Source organism: Oncorhynchus mykiss, chromosome 9 (genome assembly GCF_057628025.1).
Source record: "Oncorhynchus mykiss isolate SJ-2025 chromosome 9, ASM5762802v1, whole genome shotgun sequence".
NCBI lineage: Eukaryota > Metazoa > Chordata > Actinopteri > Salmoniformes > Salmonidae > Oncorhynchus > Oncorhynchus mykiss.
In genome coordinates this window covers 72,586,011-72,603,412 of record NC_143030.1, presented here as the reverse complement: position 1 = coordinate 72,603,412, position 17,402 = coordinate 72,586,011, and the positions used below count along the sequence as shown (strand labels likewise).

The 17,402-nt window shown below is 44.0% G+C and overlaps 1 protein-coding gene across 2 annotated transcripts in view; it reads right to left on the bottom strand.

Annotated features, from left to right (window-relative positions):
* Positions 1-592: 592 nt before the first annotated feature.
* The window catches only part of LOC110532726 (voltage-dependent L-type calcium channel subunit beta-4), a 42,638-nt gene continuing 25,828 nt past the window's right edge, over positions 593-17,402 (bottom strand). Inside the window, exons 2-14 of one of the 2 annotated variants that reach the window (XM_090185308.1) lie at positions 14,167-14,286; positions 13,180-13,302; positions 12,728-12,849; positions 12,427-12,476; positions 11,975-11,994; positions 11,251-11,331; positions 9,770-9,828; positions 9,506-9,606; positions 8,873-9,024; positions 7,847-7,942; positions 7,510-7,680; positions 7,241-7,296; positions 593-5,666 (exon numbers count right to left, since the gene is read on the bottom strand). In XM_090185308.1, the coding sequence (XP_090041434.1) occupies positions 7,267-7,296; positions 7,510-7,680; positions 7,847-7,942; positions 8,873-9,024; positions 9,506-9,606; positions 9,770-9,828; positions 11,251-11,331; positions 11,975-11,994; positions 12,427-12,476; positions 12,728-12,762 (795 nt within the window). In that variant the 5' untranslated portion in view covers positions 12,763-12,849; positions 13,180-13,302; positions 14,167-14,286 and the 3' untranslated portion in view covers positions 593-5,666; positions 7,241-7,266. The remainder of the gene's footprint in view (positions 5,667-7,240; positions 7,297-7,509; positions 7,681-7,846; positions 7,943-8,872; positions 9,025-9,505; positions 9,607-9,769; positions 9,829-11,250; positions 11,332-11,974; positions 11,995-12,426; positions 12,477-12,727; positions 12,850-13,179; positions 13,303-14,166; positions 14,287-17,402) is intronic. The other variant, XM_036988785.2, reaches the window with a different exon arrangement.

The window sequence follows — 17,402 nt, the reverse complement described above, 5'->3', positions numbered from 1 at the left end:
TGTCCTAGTCCCACAGCCAGGAGGACACGTAATGGGACTCAGACAGTGTGTCCTAGTCCCACAGCTAGGAGGCCACGTAATGGGACTCAGACAGTGTGTCCTAGTCTCACAGCCAGGACGCCACTTCACCACTGGCACTGACATCACTTGTAACGGAGCCAAAGACACTACATTTGAAACCTCTCTGATGTCACATAGCCTTGTTTAGCCTGCTGGCTGGCACACAGGACATGAACGGGGAGACAGTGACCACAGCATCAGAGAGGGAGAGAGAGAAGGGGGGGGGGGGGGGGGGGCTGGACCTCCCTGACCAAAGGCTTTAACCTTCTGGCTGGCATACTGGACATGGGCGGATTGACAGGGACCACAGCATCAGAGATACAACAGGATGAGAGAGAGAGAGTGAGTTCTGTTCCCAGCCAATCATCATCCTCCCCCTAGTCTCCCAGGTAACAGACATGATACAGTCTAACAAGGTAAACACTTCCATCTGCTGGTGACATAGTGGTTGTTTCTGTCCAATCACGCAACTACTGTTGAATACTGGACGAATTATGTGGTGGGGGATTTTCTGAAATAACAAAGCCAGAGCATTTGTAAACATCAGTAAAATGTTCTGTTTATTCATTTCTGTTCTTATTTTTCATAATGTGCTATTGAAAACAGATGCATTCTGTACATTATCGGGTACAGCAGGTTAGTAGGACATTTCATATGTTGACTTTTCTGAACATTGTTGTTATTACACCAGACATCATATTCAGTATTGGAGGTGGTGGTGGGTACAGCAGAGTTACATTTAGTGCATGTATTGCAGTATAAATATAAATCAGACATAAAAATAAAAATAGTGCAGTTTGTACCCCGTCTTAAACAGAAGAGGAGTCTTGATAGGTTCAGCTACTGTCTTGTCGAAGCTAGAAGACTTTGTATTGCATACAGAATTTAGGTATGTCGGGGGAAAAACTATTGAAAATTATAATAGTAAAAGATTGTGCTTCGGATATCCAAAGATTTTACTTGTTTAAAAAATATATATAAATTACCTGCAATAAAAATGGAATGCAAGTGAGATTGATTCAGATTGTTGTGTTTCAGCAGTGAAACTGTGCTTGGTTGGTGCATGTGTGTGTGTGTGTTGTGTAGTTCTCAAGCCTTATAATGTCTCTCAAAACTGCAAAAATGTTAGGTTAGAGGTCAATCAATGGAAATAATTACAGTGGTTGCATCTGAACGGCCTCCTGTCCCCTGTAGTGCACATCGTTTGACTAGGGCACATGGCTCTGCTCAAAAGTAGTGGACACGTTCAGTGTTTCATACTAAAAAGAAAGAAAACACACTTTTTATATATAAATACATGCTTATGAGGCTTTGAAGACATGAGCATATAAGTAGGTCTACAGTACATTTCCTAGATTTTGTCTGTCAACATTTGTAGATTTTGTGCACCTTAATATTACTGAGGAAGAACTGAGAATTAATTATAAACTGGGTGGTTCGAGCCCTGAATGCTGATTGTCTGACAGCCGTGGTATATCAGACCATATACCACGGGTATGACAAAACATATATATTTTTAAAGTTGGTAACCAGTTTATAATAGCAATAAGGCACCTCAGGGGTTTGTGGTACATGGTACAATATACCACAGCTAAGGGCTGTATCCAGGCACTCCGCGTTGCGTTGTGTCTAAGAACAGCCCTTAGCCGTGGTATATTGGCCATATAGCATACCCCCTCAGGCCTTATTGCTTAAATATACAATATATACAAATATGTAATGATACATAAATACTGAATACATAATGTGATTGTCATCCATTCATTTTCTCTTCAGAATGACAAGTGAAAAGCTATAGTGACTTATTATGGTCCTGGAAAGCCCTTCTACTTAGAAAGAAATATGATATGTTCTTGTAAAATAAATATGACGTTCCTTTTACTTGTAAAATAAATATGAGATGTCCTTCTACTTGTAAAAAATAAATATGTTGTCATGCACATACATTTCATTAACTGTGGCAGTAATTCATTTAATTAATGTATAGTTTTATGTAATGATAAAGTAACACTTATGTGAGTGTTTTTCTGTACTGAGATGCGTGCTGCTCTGTGCTTAAAGCTCGTGTTTTCTTGGGAAAGCTTCAGGTCTGTACTACTATGCAAAAAAACATACATGTAGCTCCTTTAAAGAAACCTTATAAAGGTGTTTTATAATTTAACCAGTAGTTTTGAAAGTAGCGCTCATGAGCCAAAACGGGTGAGTGAAAATGGTGCACAACGTCCTCCCTTTCGTATGATGCTGTGCACAACGTCCTCCCTTTCGTATGATGCTGTGCTCAACGTCATCCCTTTCGTATGATGCTGTGCTCAACGTCATCCCTTTCGTATGATGCTGTGCACAACGTCATCCCTTTCGTATGATGCTGTGCTCAACGTCATCCCTTTCGTATGATGCTGTGCACAACGTCATCCCTTTCGTATGATGCTGTGCACAACGTCCTCCCTTTCGTATGATGCTGTGCTCAACGTCATCCCTTTCGTATGATGCTGTGCACAACGTCATCCCTTTCGTATGATGCTGTGCACAACGTCATCCCTTTCGTATGGTGCTGTGCACAACGTCCTCCCTTTCATATGATGCTGTGCACAATACGCAATACTAAGCCTTGTCTCAAGATAGTAGGTTGGTGGTTGAAGATTTCCCTCTAGTGGTTTGGGGGCTGTGCTTTGGCAAAGTGGATGGGGTGATATCCTGCCTGTTTGGCCCTGTCCGGGGGCATCGTCGAACAGGGCCGCAGTGTCTCCTGACCCCTCCTGTCTCAGCCTCCAGTATTTATGCTGCAGTAGATTATATGCCGGGGGGCTAAGGTCAGTCTGTTATATCTGGAGTATTTCTCCTGTTATTATCCGGTTTCCTGTGTGAATTTAAGTATGCTTTCTCTTTTACTATCCCTTTCTCTTTCTTTCTCTCGGAGGACCTGAGCCGTAGGACCATGCCTCAGGACTACCTGGCCTGATGACTCCTTGCTGTCCCCAGTCCACCTGGCCATGCTGCTGCTCCAGTTTCAACTGTTCTGCCTGCGGCTATGGAACCCTGACCTGTTCACCAGACGTGCTACCTGTCCCAGACCTGCTGTTTTCAACTCTCTAGAGACAGCAGGTGCGGTAGAGATACACTGAATGATCGACTATGAAAAGCAAACTGACATTTACTCCTGAGGTGCTGACCTGTTGCACCCTCTACAACCACTGTGATTATTATTATTTGACCCTGCTGGTCATCTATGAACATTTGAACATCTTGGCCAAGTTCTGTTATAATTTCCACCCGGCACAGCCAGAAGAGGACTGGCCACCCATCATAGCCTGGTTCCTCTCTAGGTTTCTTCATAGGTTTTGGCCTTTCTAGGTTTTTTTTCCTAGCAACCGTGCTTCTACACCTGCATTTCTTGCTGTTTAGGGTTTTAGACTGGGTTTCTGTACAGCACTTTGTGACATCAGCTGATGTAAGAAGGGCTTTATAAATACATTTGCTTGATTAATTGAAATTATAATCCTGAAATTCGTATGATATGTTGCGAATTCCAATTCGTAACAATATGTTACGAACATGTTACAATGTGTTACGAATTGGTAAAGGTTGGAAGCTCATCCAAATGGTGTTTGATCTACATATGGTCAACACATCATCATTCTCCTTTTTCCTCAAGCAGAGAGCTATCCATAGTGAATAGATTACCTATTATATTCAGATTCATTATGAGTTGACATTCTATTATGGTATTACAATTGGGTAACATTGAATACTATGTGACTTCAGGTGTCGTGACACAAGCCCACCACTAGAGGTCCCTCGCTCCACACACATGAATGACAGGAAGTGCTATGGACACCCTTTGGCCAAGGATTATGGATATACTGACAAGATATACGTCTCTCCTCCCTAACAATGGGAGTCGTTGTCCACAAAGCGGCACAGCGGCCTGTCTAGCTCCCGCCTATCCTTTCTTTGGATTGGTTGATACATCTCATTATTCTAATAATTTTTTGAATATTCAATGAGGGTTGTTGACATCAACCTCCTGTATTCAATGGAGAGAGACGCTATGCTACTAGCCTCATGCCAAGAATATGCATAGCCATTTCGAGACAACTCCGATATAAAGTGTTTTTTCCAACTTATATCAGTGCACTAGTAACAATTTAAGCATTACAAAACTTCTATTTGATCAAATAAACCTCACGTAGCAAATAACCCATAAATTATTTTGTTGACCAAATTCAACACTCTCTCATTGACCTCCATCCAAAAACTCATTGCTTGATGGGTGAAACAACATAAAAACGCCACCTGCTGGAGGGAGACCGATTTGCTGCCGAGTTGGGCCTCTCTCTTCCTCTTCCTCTCTGCTTTGTCACAGTCCTTGTGACTACAGTGGAATGGCTAGATTTACATCATAATTCGTAAGAACTGAATTGTAGTGGAAGCATAATTTATGGGACTTTAACTGAATTAATTATCAGAACTTTAACTGAACTAATTATCAGAATTTTAACTGATCTTGTTATAAGAAGTGCTAATCAACTGCTCAAATAGCCTACATTGAGTGTGATGTAGTGTCTGAGGAAACAGATCAGACGGGATCCTGCCAGTAGGAGGAGAGCTACAGTCCTGTACTGTAGGCTGCACAGTGATACATTCTGGACAGTCTGGACCTGGTTTTAGGGAGAGTGTTCGTGTGTTGCCTAAAAGTTTAGAACTTCCCTACAAATGGTTAACGTATCTCCTCAAGTACTGATCATCTTTTTGGTCATTCAAAAATGTATATATACATTTCAGACAGACAAGCAAACGTGTCTGGTCTGACTCCTCCTATCTCGGTCCCTGTCTGCGATCTGATTGGTGGATTCAGTGGCAAAACTACTCTGATCTTCTGTAGATCCATAATGTAGATACATGATAAATATACATAAGCGTTGTAGATGACAGTGTGCAAGTTTGTGCTTTGATAATGTGCTTTGATGTGCTCTGATTCATATATGTTTGATTCCTCTGTGTCACTATATAACACCTACAAAAAACAGTTAGCTACGGAAACACAATACAAAACAGACCAGGGAAAAAAACAAGTTATCAAGCAAGCGAAAGCGAGCAATATATGCCGTTAAGAGATCAATGGAACGCAGACTGCGGGGAAACAACAAGGATACCATCTAAAAACACATTCTAAAAATCAGATTATACAAAGTGGATATTCTTCACATCTGTCAAGATCTTTGTGTTCTAACAGGCCCACAATGTGGTTGCTACTGTTTTCGCTGCATAATATTTAGAAATAGTCCTTTTCGTGATTATAAAAAAGTCTGTTAAATGCTAATTTCTGTTCGTAGAAGCTGGTAGCGTAGCTAGCATATAGAAATCGGTGGTGGTCCTTGAAGCCGTTTTTAAGTGTAAATCAGTTGATTAGTGATGATGACATGAACCTGCATTGGGGTTGACATCCATACAAGCATTTTAATGTGATTTTCACTCCAAAATAGTGTCAAATACACATATAAATAATAGCCTAAATGTAGGCTAATTTTTAATGGAGGGCTATGAGGAGATTCTGAATGGCGTTGACATGGGATTTTGGTCGAGTTGGATTGGTCTCTTTACCACATCTATAAAGAAAGAGAAAGGTAAGGTCATTACATAGTGTGTACCAGCCCAGGTGCCTGAACACATGTGAATACAATGGTTACAGAATATTGTAGTGACGGAAGACACTGTGACCTATTCCACACTATGCTACAGTCACTAATAAGCATTACATTACACTTGTTGTTTCAGCATGTGAACTGAACCAACCCATCTGTGTCTGGAGACAGTTTGGGTTGTACCTACACTACTGTTCAAAAGTTTGGGGTCACTTAGAAATGTCCTTGTTTTTGAAAGAAAAGCAAATTTTTTTGTCCATTAAAATAACATCAAAATTATCCGAAATACATTGTAGACATTGTTAATGTTGTGAATGACTACTGTAGCTGGAGAAGGCTGATTTTTTAAAATTGAATATCTACATAGACGTTACAGAGGCCCATGTACTTGTCCTCCTCTACTTGTCCTCTACTTGTCCTCTTGCTCAGTTGTGCACCGGGGCCTCCCACTCCTCTTTCTATTCTGGTTAGAGACAGTTTGCGCTGTTCTGTGAAGGGAGTAGTACACAGCGTTGTACGAGATCTTCAGTTTCTTGCCAATTTCTCACATGGAGTAGCCTTAATTTCTCAGAACAAGAATAGACTGAAGAGTTTCAGAATCATTTTCTTTGTTTGAGCCTGTAATCGAACCCACAAATGCTGATGCTCCAGATACTCAACTGGGCTAATGAAGGCCAATTTTATTGCTTCTTTAATCAGAACAACAGTTTTCAGCTGTGCTAACATAATTGCAAAAGGGTTTTCTAATGATAAATTAGCCTTTTAAAATTATAAACTTGGATTAGCTGACACAACGTGCCATAGCAACACAGGAGTGATAGTTGGTGATAATGGGCCTCTGTACACCTATGTAGATATTCCATAAAATATCTGCCGTTTCCAGCTACTATAGTAATTTACAACATTAACAATGTCTACACTGTATTTCTGATCAATTTCATGTTATTTTAATGGACAAAAAAATGTGCTTTTCTTTCAAAAACAAGGACATTTCTAAGTGACCCCAAACTTTTGAACAGTAGTGTAACTGTTTAGGTGGTACCGCTAAGTGGTTTTGAGTGCTGCTAGGGAGGGTTCGGGTGGGGGTGTAAGGGTAGTGTTTTGTCCAGGACAAGATGACGGTCCGGTTGCAGTGACGAGACGCATCACGCCACGCTGGGAGTAGTCAAGGCACTCTGGGAGGACTCTCCAGCAGGGGGCAGCGTGGGGGTCCGTCTTCGTTAGGGTCTCTCTCTCTCTCTCTCTCTCTCTCTCTCTCTCTCTCTCTCTCTCAGATACAAGCTGCCCTGCCCCCCTGTTGCCCTCCTTCCCTCTCTCCAGAATAGAGAGGGGCGGGCCTGTGGAGATGGTGCCTATCCAGACAGGAATTCCTTGCCAACCCCTGCTCCCCCTGTGACCCCCGGTGACCTCTAAATTCTGACCCCTTACATCTGACCCACAGCAGTGGCTGTTCCTTTTAGAATCAAATAGAGTAGAATAGAATAGAACAGAGAACAGAGAAAAGGGTTAGGGAGGGATAGTGAGGGGGTCCTACTCACCCAGACCTGTGGTAGCTAAGGAGTGATCATTCTATTAACTCTTGAGTCTCGGAGAACTGCAAACACAGAAAGACAAGGATGAATGAGAGAATAGCTAACAGCAGAATGACAACAGGTCCAGGAACAGATTATTTAGTGGCGTTCAAGTACTTATTTTTTTCCCGTTACAGTCGCTCTGCACAATTGACAATCTCAGGAAGCACAGCACAACGGCAAACAACACAACCTGGAACTATTGGTCATCACACACCACGCCGAGAGGAGCTCACCTGTTGGCTGGAGTTAGCGGAGGGCGGGGTGACCTCGCTCTGGTCCAATAGGGGGTTGAGGGGGGCGGAGCAGGGCAGGTGAGTGGCGCGCCAGTAGATGTCCAGGTATTCTGCTAGGTGTTCACATGCATCTTCCAGCTGGTTCTCATCCAGGATCACATCAAACATCTCCTGAGAGATGAGATGTTAACACAATGTCAAAAACTAAATGGTAAGCCTCAAGGGAATGCTATTAACAGCCCTATCAGCTGAGTGTAAGCCTACCGTTATGCTGGACAGACAGAGTAACGTAGATTGTTGTACAAATAAAAGTATTAGTATTATTTTCATTACATACGGGTGGACACTGTGCTAGTTTGTCCCCTGCCATCATCTGTACATTGAGGTGTTTACTTTGAGATTTCCCCCGAGATTTAATGAGCCTCTGAAGAACCTGGGAGAGAAGAGAAAATAATGAACTTGCTGGCTGACTTGCTGGCTGGCTGACTGACTAACTGGCCGGCTGAATGACTGACTGGCTGGCTGGCTGAATGACTGACTAACTGGCTGGCTGGCTGGCTGGCTGGCTGACTAACTGGCTGGCTGGCTGGCTGGCTGAATGACTAACTGATTGACTGACTGACTGGCTGGCTGAATGACTGGCTGGCAGGCTGGCTGACTAACTGGCTGGCTTAATGACTGACTGGCTGGCTGACTAACTGCCTGGCTGGCTGAATGACTGGCTGGATGGATAACTGGCTGGCTGACTAACAGGCTGGCTGAATGACTGACTGGCTGAATGGCTGACTGACTATATGGCTGGCTGGCTGGCTGGCTGAATGACTGACTGTCTGACTGGCTGGAAGGCTGGCTGACTAACTGGCTGGCTTAATGACTGACTGGCTGGCTGACTAACAGCCTGGCTGAATGACTGGCTGGATGGATAACTGGCTGACTGGCTGGCCGGCTGAATGACTGACTGGCTGGCTGGCTGACTGACTACATGGCTGACTGGCTGGCTGGCTGGCAGACTGACTGACTGGCTGGCTGACTGGCTGAATGACTGACTGGCTGAATGACTGACTAACTGGCTGACTGACTAACTGGTTAGCTGGCTGACTGACTGACTAACTGACTGGCTGACTGACTAACTGGCTGACTGGCTGACTGACTGACTAACTGGCTGACTGGCTGGCTGACTGACTAACTGGCTGACTGACTGGCTGACTGACTAACTGGCTGACTGGCTGACTGACTGACTAACTGGCTGGCTGGCTGGCTCGCTGACTGACTAACTGGCTGGCTGACTGACTGGCTGTCTCGCTGACTGACTAACTGGCTGACTGGCTGACTAACCGTGTACTGGTAGTGGATCAGTTCTTACCTTTGGAGAGGACACCTTAACGTAAATGATGATAGGAGCCAGGGATGTTTTGAGGAGCTGTGCTGGGTGGTTGATAGTGTCTGCGTCCAGAACTACGAGCTGTAGAGTCTTAGCCAGCTCAAAAATCCTCTCAATCTCACTCTGGACCTCAGCTACCACCCCAACACACAGAGAGACAGAGAGAGAGAGAGGGCTGAGTACAGAGAAAGTGTGATCTGTCCTTAGTCATATACAGATGTTGGAACTTAATTTGAGACAGTTTGCTACAGCAGGAAAATAATCCTAAAGCAACAGGAAATGTGAATTATTATGTGGATTATAATTTATGGCCCTGTTTCTAGGGGTTGAGGAATTTTTCATAAGGGAAAATCAAGCCTGAAAAATCAAAGTGGAAATTACAAACTTCAGAAGCCTTTTTAAATCTCAAATACACAAGTTTTACATTTCCTTATTACACGAAAGTTCTGCAACAGTATGATCAAATGAAGATTCTACACCTGTAGTACATCTATCAACATAGCAGTCTAAACCATGTACTCAGGACTGACAGAGGGTTATTACACACCCTAAATGAAGATGAAAAACAAACAAATGTCTACATTAAAGATGCAGGACAAGTCCTCCTGTTCTTACCAAGACTGGAGCGTGTGTTGGACCTCTCCATGATAGCCTTCTTGTTCAATACAGACCTTTTGGCCAATGACAGATCAGCAGTCACCCGCGTGATAGAGATTCTAAAAACATAGATAGTTAGATGGATGGATGGATTCCATTTTTTTTTTACAATTAAAGAATACAATTCCAGCCAGACAAGCGGATACACTGCATTCAAAATCATAAAGGATTTTTACAAAACAGTTGTAACACTTATTCCATCGTGGTTCTGGCTGTACCCACCTTCCATCAAACCTGTGTTTCAGGAAGTCAAACAGGGCCTTCTGCATCATGTCTGTTACCTGGGAGACAGAGGGGAGTGTGATGATTGGTTAGGAACAGAGAGAACACTGATCCCTGTGTTGAATCTCTCTCTTTCTCTCCGTCTCTCTGTCTGTCTGTCTCTCTCTCTCTCTCTGTCTGTCTCTCTCTCTCTCTCTCCTCCTCTCTCTCTCTCTCTCTCTCCTCCTCTCTCTCTCACCCCCCCATCTCTCTAACTTCTCCTCTCCCTGTCTCCACATGTCTCCCCTGCTTCCTCCCTCTCTGAAATACTTAGAAAGTGAAGGAACACAAATCTGTATGGTGTATTAAATAAGGACAGAACTTCGTGTGTAGTCTGACTGGCTGTGGCGCTTAGAGAGAGATGTTAGTTTGACTGGCTGTGGAGCTTAGAGAGAGATGTTAGTCTGACTGGCTGTGGGGCTTAGAGAGAGATGTTAGGGGATATAGGGGATACAACCAAGCACTCCTCCTGCTTCTGCTCTCCTGCTGTCTCTGGGAGAGAGTGAGAGTGAGAGAGAAAGAGAGAGTGAGAGAGTCAGAGAGTCAGAGAGAGGCTGATGTATGCCTCTGGAGCATCCACAAAACACATTTCACCAGAGAAATGCATAAATATTTCATAGACACACAAAACAAACTGCTTGTCTCTGTCTGCATCCACACAGGAGAGAGAGAGAGAATGTTGAAGCATGGAGAGATTTGATTCAATTATTTTTTTTTATTTTTTTTTATTTTTTATTTTACCTTTATTTAACCAGGCAAGTCAGTTAAGAACAAATTCTTATTTTCAATGACGGCCTGGGAACAGTGGGTTAACTGCCTGTTCAGGGGCAGAACGACAGATTTGTACCTTGTCAGCTCGTGGGTTTGAACTCACAACCTTCCGGTTACTAGTCCAACGCTCTAACCACTAGGCTACCCTGCCGCCCCAATTATAAGCCTTATTGTTGTGCAGATTTGTTTGTTGGGCTAAAAAGCTCAATACAGTCATATTGATGACAGTACCATCTTATATCCCATTCCTGACATAACCTACACATCATCTACTCTATATATTGTGCATGTACATCAGGCTGGGATTGTGAGTGGGCAGTACATATTCTTACTGTATCATAATGTATTCTCATTTTGGCTCCCGAGTGGAGCAGTGGTCTAAGGCACTGCATCTCAGTGATTGAGGTGTCACTACAGACACCCTGGTTCGAATCCAGGCTGTATCACAACTGGCCGTGATTGGGAGTCCCATAGGGTGGCGCACAATTGGCCCAGTGTCGTCCGAGTTTGGCCAGTGTAGGCTGTCATTGTAAATAAGAATTTGTTATTAACTGAATTGCCTAGTTACATTAAATTAAATAAAAAATCTTAATGGGCCAATAAAATCTTAAAGCTTAATGGGCCAAGGAAGGTGTGGTGCGTGTGTGTGTGCGTATCGACCAGCCTCTCACCTCATAGCCTTTCAGTGACGGCCCCACCAACACCACCGGCCTCATGGAAGGAACAACATCATAGGGTGGGAGATGCTCTGTCTGCAGGGGAGACACACACTGGGCTTGAAACGGGCCAACACACACTGGGCTTGGAACGGGCCAACACACACTGGGCTTGGAACGGGCCAACACACACTGGGCTTGGAACGGGCCAACACACACTGGGCTTGGAACGGGCCAACACACACTGGGCTTGGAACGGGCCAACACACACTGGGCTTGAAACGGGCCAACACACACTGGGCTTGGAACGGGCCAACACACACTGGGCTTGGAACGGGCCAACACACACTGGGCTTGGAACGGGCCAACACACACTGGGCTTGGAACGGGCCAACACACACTGGGCTTGGAACGGGCCAACACACACTGGGCTTGAAACGGGCCAACACACATTGGGTTTGGAACAGGCCAACACACACTGGGCTTGGAACGGGCCAAGACCGACTTTGGAGCATAACTAGAACCCTGAGTTTTACTATGTTTTTAGTAAGGCCCTGGTCAGATCATGTAGTTAGGGATAACTCTGGGCCCTAAGCGTAACCCTCAAGTCATTGAGATTAGAATCTACCAGTGTCATCAACTAAGAGCAAAACAGTTTGTAGTAGAGAGTATTTTATGACACAGCTATTCTTAATTCTAGCTCTGATACATAGTAGAATCATCTGCATTACAAACATACCTGCTTCTGCTTCTGTTTGGCTTGTAAAAACAAGAGAAAACACATTTAGCATGAAAGCTAATATGGAAGTCTATCTATGGAGAGCAGATGGTGTAGTGTCTGAAGACAGGATATCCTGTAGCAACCTTCCAGACCCTTTCGTACTCATCCAGTAAAATGCAACAACACCGTCAGGGTTGGAATCAGATTTTCAGCATCCTTCCTGAATTGACTCAATTGAAATGGAGTTGACCTCAACTCTGAATGCTGTGCATTTGGTTGATTGCTCTGAGTTTTAGGCTGGGTTTCTGTAAAGCACTTTGTGACAACTGCTGATGTAAAAAAGAGCTCTATCAAATAAATACGATTGATTGATTGATTATGGATTAACATGCTTTGCTACATAATGAAAAGCAATTGATTCTGGTATGAGGGGGAAGGACGAGGTCAGTCACCCAACAGCTGTCACTCACCTGCACTAGGTGGTGTGGATCTCCAACCCGACGATGAGTTCGCCGCTTTCCTGCAGGACAACAACACGGTGCCGATGAGCAAGACGAGGATTCAAGGACTATACAAGTACCTTACCTCTCCTTGAATCATCTCCATGAACCCTCCCCTTGCATCCTTATGATACTCAAGGAATCGTTTAAAAGTCCTTGTTGAAGTTTTGAGGAGGCAGGGAGAGGATTGTAGATGACGACACAGGGAATAGAGGAAAGACTACTGAGAAAGAGACTCGGGATGTAGCAGGGAGAGACGATGAACCCTGACCTCTGGGCCTGTTTCTGTTCCTGTTTGATCCGCATGGCCTCCAGTTTCACCGGGCTGGGGATGAAAGTTATGTCTGCCCCTTCCTTCACCAGCCGACCAATCCACCAGTCATTGCTGTATTTCTGCAAAGAGACAAAAATGGATTCCAGTCAAGTCCAAATGAAACTGTTGGCACTGCTGTTTCGACAATATGGCAGCAGTGGTAGTAACCGCCGTGATAGAGATGCCTGTGGTTGTCACTGCTGTTTCGACAGTATGGCAGCAGTGGTAGTAACCGCCGTGATAGAGATGCCTGTGGTTGTCATGGCCATACATATTGTGAACGTGTAAGGACTGGGTTCCAATAGCTACTGTTTAAGATAACTGCAACAACTAAAGAAATGTCATTCTAGTGGTGATGGTGAGGACGTGATAGTGATCATTGATAATGACGCCTACTGAACTCCTCTCACCTCTTTTATGTGTAGAAAATCTTTGGTTTCAAAGTTGATAGCAGCACCTTGGACAGGACAGTCAGCATCTAGAGCACCACAGTAGCTCACGTTGGTCTTCACTGCAAATGCTACGGGTTTTGACTGGGGAGGACAGACAGATACATAAAACAGTGTTTACGAAAGGATGCATTGACCTGACAATATCCCATCCTATGGTGGACTTTCCTTGGGTCTCTTCTTGGCTCTCTGGACCTGACTAAACACTGCTTTATTTTTATATTCAACCTTTATTTTACCAGGTAAATTGCCTGAGAACAAGTTCACATTTACAGATGTAGGATCTTAATTTGATCACTTTTTTGTTGCTGAGAATTGTCCGGCGCAAACTTGTAATGTATTCAAGGTTTTAAAAGGCTTCAAAAGTTTGTAATTTCCCATTTAAAATGTCCAACACTCATTATAATCCACATAATAATTCACAGTTCCTGTTGCTGCAGGATTATTTTCCTGCTGTAGCAAACTGGCTCAAATTAAGATCCTACATCTGTTCGACCTGAGGAATAGTTGCAGGGGAGAAAAGAGGTTGAAGAAGTGTTGCTCACCATAGCTCTCTCCATCTACAGTTTGGCCTGATTAAACTCCTGTTTACGTAAACAAGCTAATTAACTAACTAAACTCCTGACTCTACTAACCCTGGCTCTCTAGGCCTGACTATCGGGTGAAGGAGAGGTTGCCTTCTTTGGCTCTCTCTCTCAGCTGCAGTTGTGTCTGGCACTCGACTTCAAACCAGACTTATTCCTGACTAAGGGCTCGATTAAATTCATAGTGCTGATGATCAGCACTCCAGTGTGATTTAAACGTAAACGTAAAATCCAGATTGAGCTGAGATACTGTAGGTAGCGTTTACTGTGAGTGCAGTCTCCGCGAATGCGAGAACATTGCCTATAAATGTATAGCATGTTGGCTCTCTCCAACTGACTAGGGATTAGAAGCCAGGTTACCTACCTTGGCTCTCTCCAGCTGCAGTTGGGCCTGGCGCTCGGCTTCTAGCCGAGACGCCTCCGGGTCGTCCTCCAGGGACACGTCGGAATCTGAGGGTCTACTAGTGTAGGAATCAGCTGAACCCTAGAGAGAGAAAGAGAGAGAGATAGAGAGAGAGAGAGAACAGAGAACAGAACAGAAGGTTTACAAAGAAATTATGCTAAGACTCCATGTTTTCAAATTATCAACCAAGATGATATCAGTCTAAATAACTTGCTACTTGATCTAAAAACACCTACTAAAGCCAAATCCAAGCTCTCAAAGTAGCCCATTGCGTCACTGAGTTGATAACCTGTCTGGCCTGGGCCTGGCCCTGGACCCATGTGACCTGTCTGGCCTGGCCCTGGACCCATGTGACCTGTCTGGCCTGGCCCTGGACCCATGTGACCTGTCTGGCCTGGCCCTGGACCCATGTGACCTGTCTGGCCTTGCCCTGGACCCATGTGACCTGTCTGGCCTGGCCCTGGACCCATGTGACCTGTCTGGCCTGGCCCTGGACCCATGTGACCTGTCTGGCCTTGCCCTGGACCCATGTGACCTGTCTGGCCTGGCCCTGGACCCATGTGACCTGTCTGGCCTTGCCCTGGACCCATGTGACCTGCGTAGCTACTGCCAGTTCCAGTTCATGTTAAGTTCCTGTAGTGCTTTCCAACGCAGTCGTGTCTGAGGAGCGTGTGTGTGAGGTGAAGACTGCAACAACATACATCTACTAATGTTCCTCTGTCTATAAACAGTGAGATGCTGCCACACCATGCTTTAACTTCCCATCTAAACAGTATTATCAGGTTCATATCACCCACCAACATTCAGTCACCACACAATATGCTGCTCTTAGATGGTGCATAGATGGTGTGATGGTGCATAGATGGTGTGATGGTGCATAGATGGTGTGATGGTGCATAGACGGTGTGATGGTGCATAGATGGTGTGTCCGTTGTTCCGTTTTCTTGTGTATTTATTGGTGTGTTTTCTATTGGTTGGTGTAATAACTTTTCCCTCTGGGGGAGTAATAAAGTACTATCTTATCTCAGCCATAACTTTAGAGACATGAACAGGATAACCAGGGTAGGTATCAAGTTAAGCCATTCAAATACCTCAACACCTTCTGAAAGAAACCTGGGAAGAGCATCACATCTATAGCAGAAGACATTGATTCCCTCATCAAATTGGCTCACTGTCAGCTAAACCTGTCATGGGTAAAAATAGATCTGCCCCTCGGCCCCTCCTCAGTCAGTCTGAAACCCAGTGTGCTGTACACTCACCGTCACCGTCACCATCCTTCAATCCCCCCATCTCTTCTCATTCCCAGCTGACCCACACACACACACGAGAGGAAGACTGACTCCCCCCATGCCAGACTGATACACACCCACACACCACTGCCAAATATAGCTCAATAACAACGGCACAGTGGCAGGCAGTAGCCTCTCTACCCTTCCCTCCCTTTCTCCTCTCCCAATTTTTTTTGTCAGTCTCGATCCAGAGCCCAGATTTTTTCACCCCCACTCACCTTCTTTCCCCCCTCCCTTCTCCCCCCCCCCCTCCCCCCATCCTAAACACACCAGGCTGGAACCAGCGATCCAGAGACCAGTGTGGATATAATTTAAATATCAAAGCGAGCCGGAGGGGCTTGGATCTTAAGATACTTCCGCAACAGGAAGAAACAAAGCTGAATTAACAAGGAAGTTCAGTTTGGTTAATAGTGCTGCGGATGGGAACAATACATAACAGACTGAGTTTTAACATATCATCTATAATTGTATGTTAAACGCTTTATAACTGGTAATAAGTAACTATGAGACTTTATAATGCCTTATAATAATGATTATTAGTGTTGCGGATGAGAGTGACTAATACACTAAATTCTTGTGTTATACACATGCCTTTCTGCTTATAGTAATTCCCTCCGTCTATACGCCATCCTGTAGGCTTAGTTAATTAATTATTGATATCCACTGAGCCGAAGCGCCTCTAGACTTTTGGGCCCCCCCCCCCCCTCCACCTTGAGGGTAAAACATTGTTGGAAGACTATTTTTGAGTAAAGTTACTATTATTACTCATCTCTGTGTCCTGCGCCTGACTCCGCCTTACCCACATCACCTAGACTCTGACAGAAACAAGCACCAAAACCATGATGGCTCCAGAGGGTTAAATAGGGAAATAATTAAAACGTAATGGGGACCAGGTGTGTACAATACAGACAAAACAAATGGAAAAATAAATGTAGATCGGTGGAGGCTAGAAAGCCAGTGACATTGTGACATGGCTAGACTACTTTACCTAACAATCTAAAACATGTCAGCTGACACGGGATAATTGAGTGGTTGTCAGTGACTGACATAACAAGTGTACAACTGATGATGGCTGATGCAGAACCAAATGTAGAAATTGCACCTGGTGTATTCCACTTTTCTCACTTTCAACAGTAATTTGGGACTGAGTTCCTTAAGAAAATGTTCTGCATAGAAGAGACATGGACATGTATATAGAAAAACACAGTAACCAAAACGCATGACGTCACATACTGTAGAAGGGATTCTTATAAGAGACCTTTATCCACTAACCATATCCATTCTGGGGCAAAAGGAGCACACTGAAAACTAGATGGAGATATGGTTCTTGCAGAAAAGAAGAAGGTAATCAATATAATGCTAGAGACCGACACTACTTCTACGTAATCAATCATGTTTAATCAATGTAGCAGTTTTAAATCAAATATCCTGTTATTCAAAAAAATAATAATCATGGCTCATGTCATGTTTATATGCCATCTGAGGGGCCCGACCTTGGTGTCTTAGAATATTCAGATTTTCACTTCTCCGCTCTGTGAATCTTAGCAGTACAAAACCTGTGGTTCGCTTTGCAGAGAACTATTTATTGTCAAACACTCAAACTGAGCTTTTAAAGATCACCTAAAAGACCTAGCTGCCAACCACAAAACACTGAGATCAGATCAATACACTCATATAATACTGGGAGAGACACAGGATCCTAGAAGGGGATGACATTCAGAGAGATGGTCATATGTATATGATTGCCATAGCCTGAGGGCCATCCCATGACCTTTAATTCCCTGAAGAATTCACATTGTATGTAACTTAATAGTAATACATAGTGGAACCCTCATCATAGTATTTACATTGTATATAACTGGCAGTATGTAACGAATCTCCTCTTCGTCGGAGGAAGAGTAAGAAGGA